General features: G+C 45.2%; 1 protein-coding gene across 3 annotated transcripts in view; it reads right to left on the reverse strand.

Annotated features, from left to right (window-relative positions):
* Positions 1–200: 200 nt before the first annotated feature.
* Pdzrn3 (PDZ domain containing ring finger 3) overlaps positions 201–23,848 on the reverse strand; it is a 234,597-nt gene continuing 210,949 nt past the window's right edge. For all 3 annotated transcript variants that reach the window (XM_031382765.1, XM_031382767.1, XM_031382766.1), the window contains 7 exons: positions 22,415–22,662; positions 19,375–19,462; positions 7,275–7,373; positions 6,100–6,162; positions 4,409–4,510; positions 3,434–3,550; positions 201–2,664 (listed from right to left, as the gene is read on the reverse strand). In XM_031382765.1, coding sequence (XP_031238625.1) covers positions 1,108–2,664; positions 3,434–3,550; positions 4,409–4,510; positions 6,100–6,162; positions 7,275–7,373; positions 19,375–19,462; positions 22,415–22,662 — 2,274 coding nt within the window. In that variant the 3' untranslated portion in view covers positions 201–1,107. The remainder of the gene's footprint in view (positions 2,665–3,433; positions 3,551–4,408; positions 4,511–6,099; positions 6,163–7,274; positions 7,374–19,374; positions 19,463–22,414; positions 22,663–23,848) is intronic.

A 23,848-nucleotide genomic window follows, 5' to 3' on the forward strand; every position in this document is an offset into this window, starting at 1 on the left:
GGCAGGCCGCCAAAGTCCAGAAGGATATGGTGTATTTGATCCCCTATTCTTTGCCACCAGTCAGTCCTTGCTTTTTCATCTGTCTCTAGGTTGAATGGAGGAATCTGATGGTCTGAAAGACTTAAGAGGCAGCAGGTGGCGCGAACCCAGAAGGGGCAGACAACTAGACACTGCGAAATAAACACCCATGTCAAAGCATGTCAAATAGAAAATAATAATTTATTTTATCTTCATTTTACTTGATGTTTGTAACTAATCATGATTCTGTGAACTTGCTTGGTTAAGTCTGTCCCTTCCAATCTACAAAGCAAAGGTCTACAACAATGAGCACTTAAAACTCCACAAAAGGTCTCCATCCACGACTCCCCTGTACATGCAAATTCTTCCATCAGGCGGCAATATTTGCAAACATGCTTTAAGCGTCCACAAAGCTGCAGGAAATTTTGCTTTCTGTTAAAACCTTGACACTCTTCTTGGGAACCTTAACCATAAAAATGTTAAAAATGGATACCTTGACTAGAAACGCTGCTAGTTTGGTTAGTGTTAGTGTGTGTGTATAAATGTGTGTGTGTGTGTGTGTGTGTGTGTGTATATCAAATCACCAACCAGACTTTGGCGGGTTTGTGTTGAAACCCCAACTGATATAAGCTGTATGAATTGATGGTATGAAACACATTCAGTGAAGAGACATTACAAAATAGGGTCCCATTAAAAATACATACTGGTAGTTGCATTTTGTGTTTTAGGCAGAAAAAAAGCGTGTTTAACCTTCTTTTATATGAATATAGTTTAAACAAATTATTCTGTGAAAGTATGCTTAATAAAAGATCTTTTGGAAATTTAAACACTTTATGAAAAAGGTTAACAAGTAAAAAATTACCATTGCTATTTGAAAAAAAGCTGCTTGTTAATATTGCCTTCTAAGAGAGTAAGGGTGTATTTTCCCTCCACTGAAAACAGAGCCAGGACACCCAAAGTTGTAGGAGTGGCAAATTTAGACTATCAACATGATGGCCAGGCTTATTATATACAAAAACTTGCCGCATTGAACGAGGCAGGGATGTCTACCCCAACGGTAGTAGTCTCTCGTATGTACACAAGTGAGAGTTATACAGTAGTCACCGACAGGAAGGAATTGTATACCCTAGTGCCATCTGGCGATTTTGTGCCGTGGGTTAAGAGTTCTTGGATAGTCATCCAATTGTCAAAGATCTTTTTGTTCCTCTTCTTCATCATCTTTTTGTGGCTCAGTTCCAGGATGTTCATCTCCTTCCTGTCGTCGGAGGCCTGCTGCTCCTTCAGACAATCCAGCCTGCTCTGCATCATAAACTCGCGCCTCCGCCTCTGCTCCTTGGCCTTCACCAGATGTTGCTTGCGCTCCTCCTTGCTCCAGTAGCGCCCCATCTTCATCTCGCTCATGGCGTCATCATCCGTGGTCAGGCCACTGCGCTCCTCGCGGATCTTCAGCGCACGCTCCCGCAAAAGCCTGTCACGTACCGGCCTCTTGGTGATGTAGCGCGTCCCATCACTGCGGATCTTCACTTTCCATTCCATCCTGGGTTCCGCTGAGTTAGAAGAGTTCAAGTCCTTGCACATGCTCACCAGGCTCATCTGGCTCTGTGCATACTCCACTGCTGACTTCTGCTGGATCAGGTGCATGTAGCTCTGGTAGTGTTGTGCGTGAGCTGGGATGTGCGCGTGTTTGTATGGGGAGTGGTGGTATGAGGGCAGGTAGGCACTGCCCAGCTTTGGGCTGGCGGTGGGGCTCCTGCTGCCATCACTAACTCGGCGCTCTTTGATCTCCAAAGCCTGGCTGGGGTCCAGCTCTTTGGCGCTAGGGCTGTAGTTTGGGCTGCTTACTTCAGGATCCTCGGTGATGGCTAGCAGATTCTTGGGGGATGGCCTGTAAGCTTCAATGTTAGCTGTGGCCCCTTCACTACTGCACTCGGCCACTCTCCGAAGGGAGTTGTCCGGGGAGATCTCCAGGGTGAGTGGAGTACTCCTGCAGCTCTCCCCAGTGTTGTAGGCGCTTGAACTATCCTTGTCTGACTTCTCTGGCAGCTCAGTGATGTCGGAGAGCTCATGGCGGCGCACGTCCACGCTGGTGTTGTAGTTGCGGAAGCCACTGTGGTGCAGCATCCAGGACTCGCGGTACTGCTCCTTGAGCTGCTGCATTTTGTGTGCGCGCACGATGCTCAGGCACTCCAGCTCGATGCTGCGCAACTCCTCATTGAGTAGCTCCAGCTCCTTGTCCACGCTCTCTGGATCACTCTTGCCAGCAGCATCCAGCGGACTGCTGGGGTAGTACAGGCTGTAGGGGCTGGTGCTCTGCACCTGGCACTTGAGCTCCAGCAGTTCTCGGAAACGCTCACACTCATCCTCTGGGATGCCCAGGTAGTCCACATCGGTACAGTCTGCAGAGATGAAGGACTCGTTGCTGAAAGGCAGGTCGCCACTGCCCAGGGTATCCTGGCTACAGGTCAGCTTCCTCTGGCCCGCCAGCGGGTTGGAGGATGCTGTGGCATCTTCACCGTTATTCTCCTGTTCTGAGCTTTCGTCATTGCGGGTGCTCTCATCCGTTCGCCCCACACCACTGTCTTTCTCGTGCTGGTTGGATAAGATGGTGGCTGTGTCTGTGGTCCCACCGTCTTCCTCATGCTTCTTCTATATCAGAGAAAGGGACAAGAACAAACGGTTCATGAGAAGTCTGGGGCAGAGGTTGGGGAAGGTTGCAGAGGGTTGGGAGGAGTTTTCCAGTGTGATCTTTTTTGTGTAGGATAGGAGTTTGGATTGATTGAGCTCTAAGTCCTTAAGGTTTCTGCAGCATTTGAGGGACCTAGGGCCCAGGGAGTGGCCAGCCTGATCTCTATGAGTCTGGGCCAGACCCTTACCCTCATTTTTTCAATCTATAAAATGGGGAAGATAATAACTGAACAGTAAAGGAACTGGTAAACAGAAAGAATGTGTAAGTACTCCCAAGAGACTCAGTAAATGGGTAATTAGGACTGACAGTGGCGTAGGAGAGAGAGCGGCAGGGCTCTGAGCAGCTCAGGTTAATCACAGAATTGCTTTCCTTTCAAAGGCGTGACTTAATTGTATTTTCCCAGTGAACACCAACAGAGTAGTATCCCTGTCTTTCTGCTTCGTGTTTTTTTTTTTTTTTTTAAGCCATAAAGGCTTTTATAACCAAGATGAGGTGGTGGGTCCCTGTAATCCCAGCACTTGGGAGATTGATTGCTTTGAGTTTGGAACTCACTACTATTAGCTGCGTAGCCTTTTCCAGGGAGGAGCTTAGTGAGGGAACCTAGCAGCTTGCATTCCCCTCATGCTCAAACAGAAAAGCTCTTAGGCAGCAGTTTTCTGATGGTCTTTGGCATCTTGGAAGGTGCATGGTCTCCTTAGTTGGGAGGCGTGGGGCTGCCCCAAGGTTTACCTGTTGCAGCACGCTGGCAGTGAACTGCATGGCCTGGTGGTGCTGCTCCTCAAGCATGTCCATGTGTAAGTCATCCAGAAAGTCGTTCCTGTCGTCGTCCATCCAGCCCTCATCCAGCTAGAAGATTAGTGACACACACACGTGAGGGGCTGTATTATCGGCTTGGACTTAGAATCACCAGAGATACACATCTATGCGTGTCTCCATGCGAGTGATTCCAGAAAGGTTTAGCTGAAGAGGGAGGAATGCCTCTTAATTGGGGTAGTGGCCACTGAACAGGAGAAATCAAGCTGAGCGCTAGATTCATTTCTCTGCTTCATGACTGAACGCAATGCAGATAGCCGCCTCATACCCTGCTTAGCTCTTCCTGCCCCGCTGGACTGTACCCTCAAACCGAATCAGAGTAAGCCCTTCCTCCCTGAGGTTGCTCAGAGAAGTATTTTGTCACAGCAAGGAGCTTTCTTTCAAGAAAGGCCATCACATTAGAAAGAGGAACTGTAGGGCTCTCTCCAGGAGTATCAAAATGCAGTTAATCTATAGGCTTGGCAAGGACTTCATCCTCAGACTGAAGGAACTCCAACCCTATACCCCACTGGGGGAGCTGCTAATACCACTCCCCCACGCCCGCTTTGCTACTTTGTATCCAGACTCAGTGGTTAATGCAGTGAGTTACTATTTGAAAGACTCAATTCCATTCACGTTTATTTCCCTTCAATGTACTAATAAGTGGGACTTAGATCCAGGGTGGAAGGGGACTCTGTGGACCTATGATTCTTTTATTAGTCAACCTGCGGTGGGTAGGGCCTGTCAGGTTGGTTGAACCTTTGAATGGATCCCAGGTCACAGCAAGTTCAAGTTCAAGGTGGCATGTACCTTTAAGCTCAGATGCAGTACTCTGGCTTTGTTCTGCAGGGTTAGGGACTTGGTTTTGGTTATAAAAATCTAACTAAATTAATTCGTAGGACATTGGCTTACCTGGAGCTCAGGCCTTGCAATCAGCAATGAAAAGTTCTTATTTTCTTCACTGGTTAGAAGTGCCACGGCCTCCTCACGGTTCTGTACTTCTATGCCATTAATCTGAAAGCATCAGGAAGGGTGGGTGTAGGTAGCTAGGGATATGGCTGCATGGAGCAGAAACTTCCCATCTTGCTTCAGAACTGCAGTTGCCACCACTCACACTCATAACACATGGATCCCATTTAGCTTTTAAAGAATGCTGATTTCTGGAAAGAAGGGCCTTGCTTAGCTGGAGGCAGCCATGATGTGGAGGGATCCAGGATATGATCCAGAAAACCCCTGCTGCTCGGGCCACATCTGAGCCCTGGAATCTGACATTGCGTTTGGACAGGAGAATAAATAGGACATATAAGGTGGACACTTCCTATTTACACTAGGGGAGAAAAGCAGCAGAGTGCCTGCTAGGAATGAGAGGAGCTGGGCAGTAGAGAAGGGACTGGCTGTGTGTATGTGGGCTGCCTGTGCCTAGTTTAGCAGACTGGATGGTGAGCCAAGTGGGAATGGCTCTCACCTTCACACTGACAACCCTCTGGCTGGACATCTGCCTGCCTGTCTCAGCAACTTTGAGTTCTGAAAAATTTCGTCCCTGGGCTGATATTCCTCTGGGGACACCATGGCAGTCCTGTTGAGTTGGAAGTTGAGCCTTTCACCTGACTTTGCCACTTTATGTCAAAGAAACAAGAGGTGGCAAAGCCAGGGACAGTGCTGGTTGTCACTGTCTAACCTGATTCCACAGCGTATACAGGGAAGGTTATGTGTGTAACCCAGGCAGGGCTCTGGGGGCACGTTTTAGTACTTCCATTTCCTGTTTTCAATGGTAGCGGTTCCCAGACAACTGTAGCAACAATACAGATGCTGAGTATTATGGCCCTCAGGTGTGAAGGTCTGGGTCTGTTTCCTAGGGAAACTCCGCTGTCCGAGCTCTTGCTAAAGGCTGGAGAAACACAAAATAGAGTGTAGTAGGAAACTAAAACTCTACATGGTGGCTTGAGAAGTGGGGAAAATAAACTGGTAGATTAGAAAGATGAAGATAAAACTGAGACGAGCCAGAACGAGAAGCTCATGGGACAGAATGAAGCCAAGGCTCTGTGGCACTACAAAAAGCCATGGGGCTGACAGACATCAAATGATAGGATGCTTGCTTAGCATGAATGAAGCCCTGGCTTCCAGCCACAGCACCGTATCCAACCAGGTGTGCAAGGGGTGGAGACAGGAGGACCAGAAGTTCAGGTTCATCTTTACATAGTGAGTTTGATACCAGCCTGGAATCTATGAACACCTCCCTCCATGTCTCCCCCAAAATGATTATAGCTAGAAGAAAGAAGTAAGCAGTCTCATTTTGCCTATACGGAACAACAGGATTCAAGGTAAAGATGTCACCCTTAGAACAAAGTCCATAGGAGAGGTAAATGTGGAATTCTGAAATTTCAGACGTCTCAGAGGTATTTGGTCCAAAATCTGGGAGAGCTTGGGCTGCGCTCACTTCCCCCTCTGTGTATGACTAGCTAATTAGTCTCATTCACTAATGTAACATGGTCGGTCTCACTACTCAGCTGAGTTCTTAAACCTCCCCTCCATTTCCAACCTGAGAGCTATTTCTGGAACTCCCTTCTTTGCTGAAGACGTGCGTCTGTGGAAAGTGCACCTACCTGGATGATGCGGTCTCCTTCACGGATCCGTCCATCCTTGGCTGCAATGCTGTTTGGGTCAATCTGAAATACACAGTAGACAGCCTCGGCGTGAGCACAGGACTTTCCAAAAGCCCTCTTTAACATAGTATCACACACGCCCTTGCCTTTCTGTGTTGAACAGACTGACTGACCAACAGGACTTAGCACTGTGCACAGGGAGAAATGAACTCTCTGTCTTAAGCTCTTCCCAGGGACTCTGAGAACTCTGCTTGGAAGTACTGTGACAGAGGACTGGGCTCAGAGCTGTGGAGCTGAGCTGGTAGAGAGGCAAAGGTGAGTCTTGGTGGACACAGAGTAACTAGAAGCAAGTCAGTGACACAGATTAGGTGAGAGGGCGCCCTTAGGTGTGCTGCATGGAAGCCCTACCTTGACAGTTTCCATACCAAACCTTGTTATCACATTTTGGAAGACAGCTTTAATAGTGAGCTGTATAATTGGGGCAAGTGGGATTGAGGATAACAGGAGCGCCCCAAAACATGCTGATGTGACAGGCAAAGCTTGGTGGGTGGTGCTTATCCAATGAGTTGACTGTGAAGTCTTTAGCAGATATGGCTCTTGGCCCAGTCCATAGAGACAGATTTGATTTCTTTGGGAAATTGGTTTTCTGCAATCATGAGGAAGAATGGCGCATACATAGGAAAGTATTCATAGTGAAGTCAATTTTTCCACTCCATCTCTTCCAGAAAGATCGCTACATCTTTCATTATGTACTTTGATAAGTCTACGTAAGTTACGTTTGATGTTTATGACTGGGTATGCTATGACAGGGAAGAGGGAGAAAGACTTTAAAAGATATCTGTCTCTCTGTCTCCCATTGTACTTGAGTTGGCGAAGTGTGAGGCTGCTCTCCCCTTGGGGCTGAGCACACAGACCATGCAAACGACTCCATTTTATGGTTGGTTTGCGGCTTCTCAAGGGTAATTTTGCCTTATGTACCAACATTAGAACTTAACCCCTGCGTAAAGATGTAACTCCACAAAGTGTGATGAAGGGGGGGTGGGGCATACATTCTGTATCTTTCTAAAGATCCTCTTGAGGAGCTAGGACTAGGGTTTCTGAACAAATACAAAGAGAAACAGAACCCGGACCATTTTGGCTTTGAGAGTTTAGTTTTCAGACCTCAGCATTCGTACCTCACTTATATAAATTCCAATGTCATCTTCGTCATCCGTCCGGTAGCACACGGTGAGGCCCAGCTTGTCCTGGCTGTTCATCCTGTAGAGGCCCACTTCCTACACAAAGAAAACCTTCTCTGTGAGATTCCAGCAGGAAAGGGGAGCTGGGAGCATGTCAAATGCTTTGAAAATATTTGGTTTAAATGATGAACTGGATTTCTTTGCATTCGACTGTGTAGAGCCAGTTAACTTACCAAACAAAAAGTGATTATGGACATGGGATCAATGCCCTGGGCATTTCTGACCTCTCAGTCAATATAAAGTCATTTTGAAAATAGTTATTTTATTGATCTTCCCCAAGAAAAATTACCCATATTTCAGTCAGCGTCAGGACCGCAGGGGTAGGGCTTTTAAAAAGCATTCTTTCAATGTCTGCCACAAACAATAATATTTCCACACCCTGAATGTTCCAGCCGCTTCGGTACAAATGTTTCTAGCATGTTGGGCTAGATCATCTCACGCTGAGCCCCTTAATATGCACAGGCGTAGAACTTGCAAACAGATTACGCATAAATTGATCCGAGAAGGAGAGTAACGTAATAGTGTGCAATTAATGCTTTCTACAACAGCTGCGATATTTACAGTCGAAAATTAGTTTCAGCCACTGTTCCTGCAAATTAAATAAGATAAAATAGCAAACTGAGCCCAACGCTGGGACCCATGGTGACAGGCAATGTTATTGTTTGTGCCAATTAGTCTGCACTTCCGAGTGAAGTCAGAACTTTGAAAATCTTGAGGGAGTTCTGGGAGGATACTTCTGGCTCTCTGCGAGTGCTTTACAAACCTTCTCACCCTGCCACTCACTCTGCCAGTGACTCCTGTAGTTGCTGCAGCTGCAAGCTTTGGGGTCAGTTTGAGGGGCTACTTGCTAATAAGCTATCCGGCTAGCTCTCTGGTCTTGATTTGTATAGTTTTTGCTGGGTAACCAGGATGGTGGGAAGGGCTCTGAGATGGCATCTTCGGAATACTGTGTGAAAGCTACTTCCAAGAGGCATCTCTAGAGGGTATGAGACGGGCACAGCAGACTTTGTGGAGCAAGCCTTCCCTCATGAAAGATAAGGTGCACAACAGCACTGATGCCTTCAAAGCAGAAAAACAGGGCACAAAGGCCCCAGGCCAGTATGTCAAAGCCTTATAAACGAGGAGAAAGAAGCAAGATGAATGTGGACATGCAAGTGGGCCAGAACCGGTGGCAGTCCCTAGACCAGTGTGAGGAGCTTGGCTTTAGGTTTAGGTGGGCACTGCCCTGATCTGTTGCATGTAAGATGGTTATGAACGCAGGCACATATGCAAATCCCCAGTCTACCTTTATCTAGAAGCTTCACCATGGGCTTGTTGACTTGCCTAAGCCTTTATTTGTTCACTACCACAAGATAGGCTGGGAGATGAGGCTCACAGCACTGGGCCTGACCCACAGTGAGTGGCAATTTAATAATTAGGTTTGGGTCACAAGTAACCAGTGGTTACGACAAGCTGTTGGTGCAGAGCGCCTCTCCTTAATCAGATGCTGTTGGTTTATTTTCTGATCACTGATATGTTAATTAATTCAGTGACTTCCTAATGATAGCTCTAACAATATGGTAAATTCTCATTAAATGAAACTGTTAATTTCTAATGCTCTCGTTGTATTAACTGGAAATTCCCTTCCTTGTTTGTGAGTACGCTAGGCAGGCTAGTTTTCAGGGGTGTACTTAATTATGAGGGTAATCTGCAGAGCCTTTCAATAACTAGTTTTCACCCTCCAAATACAAGCAGCACACCGCACGTGTGCTTCAAGCACCTCTCACATGTCCTCGCTGGATTGTACTCTGACTAAGACCGTGCTGACGGGACCCTTCCTTGGGCATTTGTGGGTGGACAGTCTGAAATTAGTGAGGTTTCATCATAAGTGGCTCAGGTGTTCCTAGACAGGTGCAGAACAAGTGCTGCCACTGAGCCTTGGGCGGGCTCTTACCCGCAGGACCCATGTGGTCCAGGAACAGGTTGGCGAGAAAGCAAGCTCATAGGCAAAGACTGGAGGAAGACAGAGGAGAGAGACAGTCAGTATTGAATCCTTCCAGTAGGATTCAATGTGAGGGAACAGGCTAGGTTCTCCTCTGTGTGACTTCCAAGATGACAGTCTCTTAAGAAACAAGTGAAGATGCTCTGGCCCTACTCTGCTTCATTCCAACCCTCCTGGAAGGGTGCTTCAAGGCAACCCTGAAGAACTCACGGGAGTTGAAGGAAGTATGTAGAAAGTCTTATGACATTGTCCTGATAACCAAAGACATATCCGTTTAACTGAAGGTGGTATCGGACAGCTGTCCACAGGATAAGTTAAATACTCCTGCATCAGTCAGCCACAGCCTGACAGCAAGGCAGCCAAGCTTGCTCTTGCTCTAATACGTCGTGTATTAGGGGTTTCTGGGTAGAAAAAAAGGACTCATAAGAAAGGGTCCTCACCTGCACAGAAAAGAATTGGATTTACTTATCTTGGGTACCAAATATGTGAATACCTAGTATCAAGTCTTTGGCACATGATTTTGGTAAATCCTATCTTGACAAGCACCTCTTTACCTCTGGGCCATTGTTCTACTTAACAAAATTGTAGAAGTATTAAGCTAAAAGATTTTCGTTCACCTTACAGCTGGTATGGTTTTGCTTTTTCTTGCCCATATAGATTTGTGTTCTAAACTTTTTATAACCAGCGGGAAATTTTTAGTACAAAATTGCAAGTTGAAATAGAAACCATCTTAAACGCGCCAAAGAGATGGCTCAGTGGGTAAGGTACTTGCTGTGCATGCCCGAGGACTTAAGTTCATATCTCCAACTCACACACGCAAGCTGTATGTGTGCTTTTAACCACAGCACTGGAGTGGCAGAAAGAGGAAGACCTGGAAGCTTCTGGCCAGCAAGTCTACCTGGAAGAGCTACATCCTCAAACTTTAAGGTGGTAGCAGATAAAAGAAAACACTGGAAGCTGACCTCTGGCCTCTACATGAGAGTGTACACACATACTTATATAAAATACCATGAACCATGTTACAGTATTTTCACTAGTGTCCCTGATAATTAAATCAAGGGCCACTCATGCAAGTGTATTCAATGCTTGATGTGTTGCCATTAAGTTGGCTTTCAGCGAGCAAGTTGGGGTTGGCCATTCCTTCCCTGAAATGCAACAACACCTCAAAATTCTTGAGTTGAACCCTGACATAATGTGGGCACATGGAAGGCTTTATATCTTATCTCATGGGTTTGCTCATAACTAAAGTGCAATCGAATTAAAATTATTATCTAAAATTACCTTTGGACTATATGTATAGGCTATATAAGGAATACAAATGAGCTTCCTGTTTAGACCTGCTTCCTAGCATCTTTACCTCATTATCTATGTGCAAAGATTTCAAAATCTGAAACACTGTTTGTCCCAAGCATCTGAGGATACAGGGTGCTCAACCTGAAATTGTTGCTACAATTGCCGCTGCTACAAAAATCTGCATGGTAGAGAATAAGATCCTTTTATTATAGCTGTTCCCAGTTAGCGGTAGTTTTAGAACACATGGTCCCTCACAGCAGCAGACTGAGGTGGAGATCAGCATTGCATTCAGCCTTTGAGCCCTGCTGCCAATCCTCCCAGGACAGACTTTCATGGGACTTTCCCATCCTCAGTTTGGCTGGATCGTCACTGAGAGGCTGTAACGACTAGACTCCATTCTGGACATGGATGTGTGGCTCACCTTGCTCCAGGATGAGACATGGGTCATTGGTAAGGAGACAGCAGGGGAGGCACATGCTCTAACTGGAAACACTTGCCTTCACATCAAAGCTATCTGTTCTGCACCCACTGCAGTTGCCTATGAAACAAAACTTCACAGCCTGATTGACCTTTAAGCACAAGAATGGCAGCATCATTCCTGTTGAAGGGCGGTACAGTGGGAGCAAGTTTCTCTTGTTTACATATTGTTCTAAAAGGATCTGTAGTAGTGGATGAACCGATGTTGGCAATATGCTTAGTAAACAGTCAACAGGGGCCTCTGGGGCTTAGGCATATGCCTGGCATTGAACTGTAGGTTTCTCATGTTCATCTGAGAATTCTTAGATACTCTTAGATGATAAGTTTAGCTTTAATCCCTGTTTCTCTGGAATGGATCTCCATCCCAGAGAAGAGGCTGTGGCTAAGCCAGAGTGACCTTAGCAGGTTTTTCATGATCTTGAGAAAAGGAAGGGTTACACTCTCACAAGGATTAATTTTCCACTGTCTTTGGATTTGCATCGATCCATACTTTTAAGTTGGCTTGACAATGATGGGAAGGCATTCATAGCTAAATAATGGATCATACAATATCAGCAGCATCCAGCCTTACCACGAAGGAATGGTATGTTCTCAACAAAACTGAATCAGCTTGAGTTTGTAAGGCAGGAGAAAAAAATATACCTAATGATAACATAAGCTCGGCTTGGTTATTAGCAAGCAGGTGCCAACTTCTCTTGATCACACTTTGCAGCCACTTGACCTTTCTTGAGGGAGACTTGGTAAGAATGAAGATTGCTCAAAGTTCCCAGGGAACTGGTCAGTTTTCGACACTTATTTCTGCTTCTGAGGAAGGAAGCCTAGCCTTGTTGAGCTCCCAGTTGAAGGCACAGAGGTTATCAACGCACAGCTGCTGTGATGATGGAGATCGGATTTCAAAGGCGACCATTAATCAAACAGGGATGAATAATGCATCAGCATTAGCTGGATTACACCATCCCCATCCCTGGTATCCCGTTGCATATTGGTCTAGATGAACTGTTTGATAAAAATGAGTAGCTGAGTCTGACATTTCAGATGAAACTTACATGGTATTCCAATTAGCAGTATTAAGGGGGACACACCACCTCCATGACTCAAGCTCATTTTAGCCTCAGCAAATTTACTTGGAGGAAACCCTAAACCTACCTCGAATGGTTTCTTCCCCTCTGAGAAGCCCAGTCACTTCTTCATAATTCCTTACCTTACTGATCTAAGATGGTTGTCAGATATCTAAACTGTTTCTATATGTACTCATGTAGTGATGTGTCTAAAAAGATCATGGTTTTACTTGAGACCTAACACCAAAATATTTGTTCCTCCCTTCAACAATTATTTAGGAGTCAATGTATTGGCCATAGACTATTCCAGACACTATTTGGGCACGGGCAGCAGAAACGCCCACTCTTGAATGGAGCTCGTACTTTACTGGGGTCATCAGATAAGATGCAGATGGTCGTGCTGTTGGCCTACAGTACAATTCAGCAAATGTCTCTCAGTGACGCGATGCTAGGCAAGACTGAACTCTGATATGCCAAGGCCCTGTTTTTAGATGGCAGTACACACAAAGAAAGAATCTTGGAGATTCCTGTGATCCTGGAAAAATTAAGAGGAGGCCGACTCAACCAGAGTCAGAACCATGCCGGGTTCCTTAAGCGAGTACTCACCTTTTGCCTCATAGCTTGAATGAGAAGTTTCTAGTTAGATTACAGTCTCCCATGGTATCTCCGGGATCATCCCAATTCCCATCTGGTCTATTTCTGTTATTCTGAGAAATCAGAATCATTTCAGGAACCTCCCCTCCCTGTTAAAATTGTAGCTGGTCTTTCCTTTCTGGCCTTATAAGGACATCATCAAAACAATGCAGGTGACAGTAGCTCACAGGCTGGAAAGGATGCTACTGCAGAATCACAGGGGAAATTAGAACAATAGAGTACAGGGGAAAAAAAACTTCATCAGACATCTATTTTCTTTTTTAATTGCCTGCAGGAAGACCTGGAGCAGGTGTTCAGTACCTGAAAATTCAGGGGTAATTATTCAGCTGCTCCACTCTGGGGTGTACTTGGGAATAGGCCCTTTAACGCTAGGCAATTTCACAATAACAGGGATTTGACACTTACCTAAATATGATCATTTTGTGTACTTTAAAAGGAAGAACATCTGTTTTCCCCTCTGCATTGGCTTTGATAACATCCCAACACACTTGTATATATTTTCCTCACACATAATACGCATGGATCTCATTCAACACGGGTGATGAGCAATACACAGAGAATGTGCCTCCTACTTGGAGACAAACCTGATCCTTCTGAAATCAGACCCAACATCTGCACTAAGGCAGGTAGGGACTCAGCTGAGACACTGCCAGCAGGTTTGAGAACTCCCGTGCGGAGCAGGGACAGTGGCTGTGTGTCTTTCTGAAGACCAGGTCTGCTGTAGTAAACTCAGATCTTAGCAGTGGGTTGTTTGTTGACTCTCTCAAGCTGACAAGTTAACTTGTCTCCGTATCCTTCTTCTGATGATGGACTAGACGTACAGTCACTGTTCCCTAATGGAGATTCCTCAGAGTGAACCTCAGTAAGACCCTGAATGTTTCCATCAGTTTTAGCTGCAGTAAGAGAACGCCTGAGCCTAGGGACTTTATACAGAACAGAGGCCTTTTTTCCTTGTCTCTTATGATTTGGGAGGTACCAAAGCACGATTCTGGCATCTGCTTGGCTCTATCACAGCATAGCAGAGGGTACTATGGCGGACACATGTTTGAGAGGGTGAGAGAGAGAGAGAGAGAGAGAGAGAGAGAGAGAGAGAGAGAGAGAGAGAGAGAAAACATATGGTTTACTGGGAAGCAAGACATTAAATGTAGAGGGTCACTTTACTTTGTAGCAATCCTCTCTCATCAGAGCAGATACATCCCCTGAGCCTGTCTTTAATCTCTTTAAAGGCAAAGCCCAATGACCTAATTACTACCCACCAGGCCAAGACCCTTAAAAGGTTTGCCTAGTTCTCCACATGGTCCTTCTAGAGACCAAGCCTCTAGCACACAGACTCTCTATACAACTCTGGTCCTGTGGTTTTCCCTTCTCTGCCACCATACATCATGAATTAGGGCATGTGCTTCTCTAAAAGGTGCACTGCATGAGCCAGTGCTTAACTGAGGAAACCAGTCATGACCAAAAGAGCACAAGAGGAAGCAGCCTTCTCACCTGCAGGATCTAATAGTCACAAAAGAAGCACAGATAGGTGTGTCCATTGGCTGGCTCTTCAGTGGAATGCTAAGCTAATGTCCAAGGGTCCTGATGGTCAACAGCAGTAGTTACCAACCTGTGGGTCTCAACCCCTTTGGCAAACCTCTGTCTCCAAAAATAATTACATTACTATCCTTAGCTGTAGGAAAATTAGTTATGAAATAGCAATGAGAATAATTTTATGGTTAGGGGCAACCACAAAGAGGAATGGTATTAAAGGGTCACAGCATTAGGAAGGTTGAGAACCATTGGGCTAGAGACTCCTTCAGGTGAGCAGGATGATGACTTCCTGATGGTGTATTTCTAAGTGGCAAATGGCAGGCTAAATATAACGAGATGCTCAGAAAGGAACCGAGAATAGACTTCTTAATGAGTATGACTGAAAACTCTCCTAACATCAAAATAATATGATTGCTGGGCTCGGGGCACTAGCCAGACTGCTCTGTTGGTAAAGGCACATATTCAGCAGGTCTATTGGCTGGGATTGGATCCCCCACATAAAGGTGGAAGGAGAGAAGTTATTCCATGTTCTCTGGCTTCTACATGTACAGCATGATACATGTGCATCCTCTCTCTCCCTCTCCTCCTACCTCTCCATCTTTCTCTCTCTCCCTTCCCTCCCTCCCCCTCTCTCTCCATCTCTGTCTCTCACCAACACACATTAATAACAGATAATTAAAGAAAACAGAGTGATAAATACATGCATACTAGTACAAAAATACTCTGAGTATTCCAATGATGTAGATTATTTGTCTCTGCCTTTTTTTTTTTTTTTCTGGAAAGTCTCTTTGCCCTGTCACATGTCTTAGGGATAGGCTCATCTGTTTCTAGGCTATGATAATTGTATAGGACAATATGGATAGCATTAGTGACGTGGTAGTATATGCCTGTGCCACACTGAATGACATGCCAGAACCCATACCTTGCTAGTGTGACGCATGAGAATAGGAGATGTGGAAGCTAGGGCTTGGTTACCTGAACCCATGACCTCTAGATCACAGCCTTTGACTCGACTGTGAACTGAGATATTTGGGGACTTGGGGACTTGTGGCTCTCTTGTAGTTTTGGGGGCCAAGGCTCTATATAACCAAGAGGAGGCTGGGCTGCTGGTCCTTCTATCATACCCTGAATAATGAGGTTCTCAGACACTGAAGAGGCTCTTAGGTTGTTGATGTTGAGAAAGTTGCATCTTTTAGGTAGAAAAAATCAGTCTGGGGCAGGCTTAATGCTGTTGATATTTACCCAATCTCTTTAGAAAAGATAAAGTAAGCTGCAGTGGACTCCCAGTCCTTGGAAGGCATCCACAGTAAACACAGGGTTTAATAATACTGTCTTGTATTTGGTGCACAGCTTTTATCTGTGATAGCTGATGTGGACTTTGTACTTGAGGCAGTGGTATAGAAACTACCTTAGTTGAAATTAACTGAATTGAAGAGATATTAAAGGCAAATACAGGTCTGATGATAACCAGCAATGGGAAAGTGTCATATGGGAGAGTGGCCCAAATTGGGCAGGCATTGTGGCATCTCAGTGTACTGTAAGTCTCTGAGTTCTTACAGACAAGATTATGTTTCTGGGAGAGCCTATTCATTCATCAGCTCCTCAAAGGGACAAGGGAACCCACTGTGTGAATTCAACAAACACCCCAAGCCACAATGTTTAAGCTACTTCAGAAATCTAGTTTCGGAGATACTCGGAAGCTTCTAGAAGACTTTCCTTTTCCCCTTATGATGGCTGTCACACAGCAGTGTCATTCCACAAATAACGGACTTTTCTGGGAGGACACTGTTTCTTCTACAATATCTAGAGAATTCCAGACAAATAAATGCTAACAGATCCAGTAAGTGCACCAAAGAGGTTTAGGGACTCTGTCTTCTGTATGCCTCCCACTCTCCTGGTGTATTTACCATGCTAACCCAACAGTCAAGAGCTTAATATCCTTCAGGAAATCTGTTTAGTTTTGCATCCCATTAATGTACTTGACCACTGAGCCCTCTGTTGGAAGAGGGTGTATTCAAATGTCCTGGAAGAGCAGCTAGCTGCTTCAAGTATAAAATGCTAAGTACAAAGCTGTGCCCATACCTAGCTGTCAGTGAGCATCCCTTTTTGTTGGCTGATTCTATACTTTTATCGGCCTTCACCCTGTTCTGCAGTGAGAATGGTGTAGCTCTCAAGGATGTAAGAAGGAAACAACTGTTCTAGGCTATCCAGCTGTTTCTACTGTGAAACAAGCCACCACTGCTAATCAGCACCTGTTCTTCAGCAGGGCAGCCTAGATCGCACAGCAGTGGGCCAGGAGAGTAGAGATAAAATAGGAAAGGGTGGGTTTCCTCTGGCTGACTTTTACATAGAGGTAAAGGGCTTACCTTTATCATGTGTGTCATGTGCTGTCTTGACCCTGCTCTACAAAATTGGTTTTCACATAAACGTGGAATAATAATAAGATACATTGAACTATTAAAGGATGGTTTCCTGAAAGGGCAAAAGAATGATATGATAGAATGTGATATTTTTCAATTAACTCAATAGAGGGTAATGTAACACTGTATGGTATTTGTGGCATTAGGCTCTTTGGTCCCTATAATATTTGGGGAGAGCTGTGGATTTTTGTGGCAGTATCAAGAGCCCTGTGGTGGCTTGAATATGCTTGGCTCAGGGAATAGCCCAATTAGGACCTTGTTGGACGAAGTGTGTCACTTTGGGGGTGGGCTTTGAGATGCTTGCTTCTCCTAGCCACCTGGAAGACAGGCCTTCATATCAAGATGTAGAACTCATAGCTCCTCCCCCACCACGCCTGCCTGGACACTGCCATACTCCTGCCTTGGTGATAATGGACTGAACCTCTGAACTTGTAAGCCAGCCCCAATGAAATGTTGTCCTTAGTTGCCTTCATCTGGGGTCTTTTCACAGCAGTGGAAACCCTAACTAAGAAGCATTTAGGAAATGTAAAGAAGGAGCTTTTGGGGGCAGCTCCTTTTTGTTAGGGGCGGACTTCATTCAGTCACCCTACTTATCACCCTATTGTTGAGTATTGTCCTTGACTAAAATATGGTGATCTAACAACAATCATGGCCCTATAACCTGAGAGCCCTCAGGGTGCAGTAGTGGCAAGACATACCTTGGCTGTAACCAATACCTCTCTAATTGGACTTAATACTCATTCAACAAGAGGGAAATTATGCTTGGCACTGGAAACCTAGCAAATTACTTGGTGCTAATGGAGCCACGGATCCTGGAGGAGAACCTACAACTGCTACGTTACCCAACCATCATAATCCCTAGCTATATTCTAAACATTATTTCTTATACCCGAAGATGAGTATAGTCCTCATTCCTAATCAAGAAAACTCCTCATAGCAACAGACAGCCATTACAGAAAACCATAATGAATCAAAATGCAGAGTTGTATAGCTAAGTCCCAACAGATACATTTACAATACAACTCTTGCCCTGAAGCTAAAGTATTATTGTGGGAAAAGGGATGGAAAGATTATAAGAGCCAGGAGAACAAGGAGTTTGCTATCAGACACAATTTCCTAGCAATTTCAGAAGTCATGCCCATTGTTTTAATTAAGATTTTTATTGCTGTAAAAAACAAAAAAAGAAAGAAACAAACAAACAAAAAACCTCACCATGACAGAAAAGCAAGCTGGGAAGGAAAGGGTTTATTGCGCTTATAATTTTTACATCGTAGGCTATCACTGAAGGAAGCTAAGCCAAGAACTCAAGCAAGGCAGGAACTTGGAGGCAGGAGATGATGCAGAGGCCTTGGAGGGGGAACTATTACTAGCTTGCTTCCCATAGCTTGCTTTCTTATATAACCCAGAACTACCAGCCCTAGTATAGTACCACCCACAATGGACTGGGCCCTCCCCATCAATCAGTAATTAAGAAAATGCATTACAACTGGATCTCAGGGAGGTATTTTCTCAATTAAGTTTCTCTCCTTTCAGCTAAGTCTACTTTGTGAGTCCAGTCGACATACAAGCTAGTCCAAACACCCATAAAGTCTCACCAACACAACTGCCAACGAATGAATGCAACAAGGACAACGATAGATGTACGCTACCGTGGATAGAGACCTCGATCCTACACAGAGAGCTATCCAGGCAATGAAGGAATGGGAAGAGTGGGAGAGACAGCCTTCCACAGGGAAGAGCACACAGATAGGTTATCCGATACCAAAAGTCAGTCTACAAGGGTCACACCTATGAGTAACAGTATGTAGACTAAGCAGGTTGTATTCAGGAATACACACAACCACAACTAATGAAAAAAGAGGCCATGTGAAAGAGCAAGGAGAAGTAGGAAAGAGAAGGGGGAATGAAAAGAGTATATTATAATCTCAAAGATAAAAGATATTTAAAAAGTGATGATGAAGGTAAGGAGGTTTACAGTACTTTTGGTGGGTACGTATAGGGGTAGGGATGTGTGTGTGTGTGTGTGTGTGTGTGTGTGTGTGTGTGTGTGTATGAGTGTGTATGGACTTGCCTGTGCATGTATGCATGGGGCCATATATATATATATCCTATACCTTCTTCTGTTATTTTCACTTTATATTTTGAGAAAGGTTCTCTTTCCTGAACCCAGAGTTCACTGATTCAGCTAAGCAGCCTGGCCAGTGAGCCTCCACGGTCTGCATGTCCCTGCTCTCAAAAGTTCTGGGGTCATAACGAGTTACCATACCTGGCTTTTATGTAGGTGCTGGGGATCCAAACTCCAGCACCCATACAGCAAGCACTTGACCGCTGAGCCACCTTCCCGGTCCCTAGGACCTCCTCTTGATACTTTGCTTTGGGGACCTGACTGTTAGGCTTTGTCTCGAATTAATGTAAGGAGAAAGAAGCTGAGGCCTGGATTTCAAGGGGTGGTGGTCGTGTGGATTACTAAAGGAGGTACAGATTTTGATAATTTCATTATCACACATAAACTGCATTTACATGTGTAGAGAACGCCGGTCTTTTATGAGCCCAACAGAGACTCACTAACAACAACAACAACAACAACAACAACAACAATAACAAGAAGTAGTAGTGGCTCCTACCTCCAGCTCCAGCTCGTCCCTGTCCATGTCCTGATGTATGTCCCCCATGTAGTCATTGGGATCATAGTATTCATGGGATGAGGGGTGCCTGCAGAGAGACAGGAAGTTGTCAAGGCCCTGTTTCTCAGATAATCATGTTTTCTTCTCTCCAGCCACTGTCAGTACAGGATCCCTTCCAGATCTCTTTCCCTTTGTATATGGCTCTTAACACCTCCACCCCAGTACGGCTATCTGCTGATGTAAAACTGTATGTAAGCTCACACAGACAAGAACAGTATTTCTGGAGAGTCTCTTGTCTCCATCAGATCTTCAAAAGTATTAGGAACTCAAAACCAAACCAAACCAAAAAAAAAAAAAAAAAAAAAACCCATCAAAGAACCCACTATGCTGGCCAAGTTTAACCTCCTCTGGAAAGAGTGAATGTCTAGGTTAGAGACAGGATGGGCCTTGTTTCCTTCTCTAGCTCACAATCATGGATTTACCATGTGTTCGTGCAACTGATTTCCAGACAGAAGACATGTCCATGTTCACTGCTATTGTGTCTCAGTGTTTACTTTTAAACTTGATGGTGAACGTTCATATGTGAGCCACGCTCGGGTGTGTGCTGGTCTCTGACACCAGTTTCAGGTGCCATGATAGAAATTGCTATGCCATTTGCTGACACAGTGAATTTTCACATTTTCTTTTTTGCATTCATCCCACAGTGAGAAATGGATTTGCCTCCACAGCTTAGCCTGCTCATGTGTGTGATGTGCGCGTCCTTGCAGACATCCCTGCTCACCGGCACTTGTGTGTGTGTATGTCCTCATCCTACTTGAAAAGCCAGGTTTAGGCTGGCACACATAAAACAATTTGACCCTAGTGTCTCCTGGAAATGATGTTAATGGAACCTCCAGGAACAAGGGCAATGGGGAGTAAAACACATTTGGCCAGTGGCTCTGGAGGAGCTTTGAATTCAACACCAGATGCTGATGAAAAGCTCCTGCCTCCAATGGTACTTGGCTGAGGACCCAAAGCACTACATTTTTACAGGTCAGGCAGCAATCAAGGGGGCTCTGGCAGTCCCTCCCAGCCACTTAGTTTAGAAACAACAGATCAGACATGGGTGGAAGGGCAGTCCTTCTGTTTCCAGACTAATCAGGCAAATATCTATGCCTGCACTTAAGGGGCTTTTAGACCTGAGGATCCCCCTGCAAGTTCTGGACACCCAGTCATCAACCTAATACCCCCTCCTCAACCTCAGCACACAGTCTTGCTGTTGTGTGACCTCTGGACTTCGTGACATTTCTCAAGTTCCCTCCAGGGGATAAGCCTATGTCACGTTAAGACTTAAGAGGAGATTAGGGGTTTGGTCTAAAAGGCTGTCACTTGGACAGTTTACCATCTGAGAGCCACACATGGCCCTGAAGGGCTCATCAATAACTCAAGCGGTTCTGGACTGTAGTGTCAAGTAACTTGGTTTTAAGGCCATGCGCAGGGAAAGGACCAGCTGCTTCCCAGGATCAGCTGGGACACGGCAGACTGTCAAGGCGGAGAGGTGAGACAGGATAGCTCTGCCTTCCCTCCGCTGTCTTATGCTGAGCAAAACCTCAATCTACAGTCTGAGGCCAGTCTCTATAGGTAAATAACAGAACACTCACTATATTACTCTATAGGTAAATAAGGGTCCTCACTCCACAACGCTCAGTCCCAACAGATGAATAAAGGAGCCCTGAGCGGGGCCTCAGTCTACAGCAGCCTGTTTCCATAGGCAAATAAGGGGGTGACAGTTCTTTGCCAGCCGTGTGAATGGTGAACGTTACATGAAGGTCCTGTCTTCTCCCTGTTCATGCTGTCAGCTGCACAGGACTTCATTCCCGTCAACTGGGGAATTAGCTTCAGTTGCAGATGACAGCTAACCAGTAAACCCACGAGATGAAAGGCAAGCCTTTGTCCAGGATTTGACAGAACCATAGGAGATGTGTGGGTACTCCAGCTACAGGGCGACTAATAGAAATCCAATGGGGATGGCTCAGAGGCTTTTCTGCAAGAACAGAAAATTTCTTTGAAATAATGTATCCAGGCAATTACCTGAACCCAGATGGAGCTGAGATGGAGAAAGACAGGGGTACCTTGTGTCAGCTAAAGAGGCCGTGCCCTCAGATTGCAGGGTTACATGGGCAAAAGCTAAATCTAGCTGGGCGTCTTCAAGCCAGCTGGGTTGGTAGCTTTCTCACTTTTGACTTGTTCCTGAATTAACAGCCACCGCTACTACTTCGCTGAAGGCTTACCCGATGACCAGCCATATGATATTTCATTTAATTCTTCAACAATTCCATGAGACAGGTATGACTTGCATCCTTATCTTACTACAGCATAGAAAAACGAAGGCATTCATGAATGTAATAAAGGAAAATGACCTAGACTCCATGGTAGATTAGTTTGGGCATCATGTCTATCTGACCTAAAGTCTCCAAACTTGATTCATGTCTCCCGTAGAAGGTAGAGTTATGTAGAAAGACATTATGGAGGTGTTTGAGTTCAGCTACTATGCAGTTGGTACACGGTAGTAATTATTTATCTGGGGTAGGCTGGGTTTAGTGCATGGGTGTGGGGTTGAAACGAGACCCAAGAAATCAGAGTGCATAACCTCCAGGGCACATTCTACACTCAACAGCTCACTTTGTTGTCTATTTAAAACAACAATCAGCTTTCCCGCCAGTGGTAACCAGAAAAAAGAAAATCCTCAAATTACCCTTTGCAGTGATTAAATTTTACTCCGATACAACTTTTTACAACAGTTGTAAGTAATTTTGTTCTTAGAATATAATTTGAATAACTCTGCTCCAGGGTTATAATAAAGTCATTAATATGTCGGAGCAGTTTTGAGCAGGATTCGATTTATTGCCTCTCAGAACAATAAAGTTAAACACAGGCAACTTGGAGGAAAATTATAAGATGCATTCATTTCTTTCTCTTCACGGACAGGAAGAAGGCGAACCTTTCCCAGAGTCCTCTCGCTGTATGCAGCACGTTAGTATGCTATGGCTGGAATACCTACTCTCCAGGCAGCAGGTAGGGATCCAGGACAGGTGGGCTGGGGGAAGACATCTTTGTCAGGGCCATGATGTGCTCGAAAGTGATGTCGGTTTGGGTGCCCGTGTCTACCAGCTGTGACTCTGAGGCAGGCGTGAACATCTTGGTTCGAGGCGTCCTCCTCAACACCTGCACCACAATGGGCTCCTTGGCTGTCTTGAAAGCCTCCACGGCCTGGTCATGAGTGGCTCGGGATAAGTCTCTGCCGTTGACCTGTTGAGACATAATTAGGATGGGGAGATTATCATAAAGCAGGAGCTGGAGAGGGCTTATAAAGGGCTTATATGCTTATAACATAAAGCATGTTTTGAGGGCTTCTAGGTATAAACAGCCAAATGGATGGAGAATGTTGGGACAACCAGAGAACTGCCAGTGCTCCACAGAGAGGAGCTGGAGGGGAAAAGAGGCTAGAGGAGAGGTGTACAGGTCTGGCATTAAATAACAAAGCACACAGCAAGGATGCCTTGGCCTCCAACCACAAAGTCTTTAATGCAGTTTCATCACTTGCTAATTTTCCCCATGGAAGAAAAGAGCGGCCTCGGGCTCCAAGCCTTCATCAGGGAATGATAGCTAACTAGAAATTAATTACACTGTTTTGTTTTCGTGGTGTGTCGTCTTCCCAGTTTGTGTCAAGACTTCCTTTTCCTTAAAAAAGCCCACTGCAAATGCCAAGCAGATAGCGTAGACAGGACGTAGATAGAAACACTATAAATGGAGAAAGAGTTCCAATGGCTAAGGGCTGGGTAAAAAATAGTTAGCTGAAATTTCAGTTTTCCATCTTTCAGTTTGTATAGCATGTTGCTTTTCCTATAACCCCAGTGTCTGTCTTTACCGAATGCCTTCTGTCAGCTCACTGGTCTAGAGACCTGAAAGGGTAAAGCTACGTTTATTTCTCTCCCTCCTCTTTCTGCTCCAGCCCCCAGGATGCCACATGTGAAACCGTAGGCATTGCCTGGCTGAGTTAAGACACAGGGTCCAAGGCTTTCCCAATGGTACTGGCAGTATGATTCCCCACAGCCAACACAAGATAAAACCCCAAGAGACCCTGTCTGAAGGGAATACACCAGAAAGTGACATAACACACAGCTGATGTCCTCTCCTGGCTACAGCACCCCCTCCCTCCGGGATATTACCCGGACACACACTAATTTTGAATGAGATCTGCACAATATGTAAGTCTGTGCAGTGTCTAGCTACATATAAACATCAGACCATTTGCCAGAGGGAGTGAACATGGGGTTTTCTTTTGCTTCACACAGCAGTGTTATAGTTAATAAAAGAACAAAGTTGTAGAGGAAAAAAGAAATACACAGCTAAGTGGGACAGGAAGGAGGGGGACTTAGATGGCAGTAGCCTCCCAGTTGTATTTAGAAGAAATTCCTCATAGGAGGGTCTTCTT

Source organism: Mastomys coucha, unplaced genomic scaffold, assembly GCF_008632895.1.
Source record: "Mastomys coucha isolate ucsf_1 unplaced genomic scaffold, UCSF_Mcou_1 pScaffold20, whole genome shotgun sequence".
Lineage (NCBI taxonomy): Eukaryota > Metazoa > Chordata > Mammalia > Rodentia > Muridae > Mastomys > Mastomys coucha.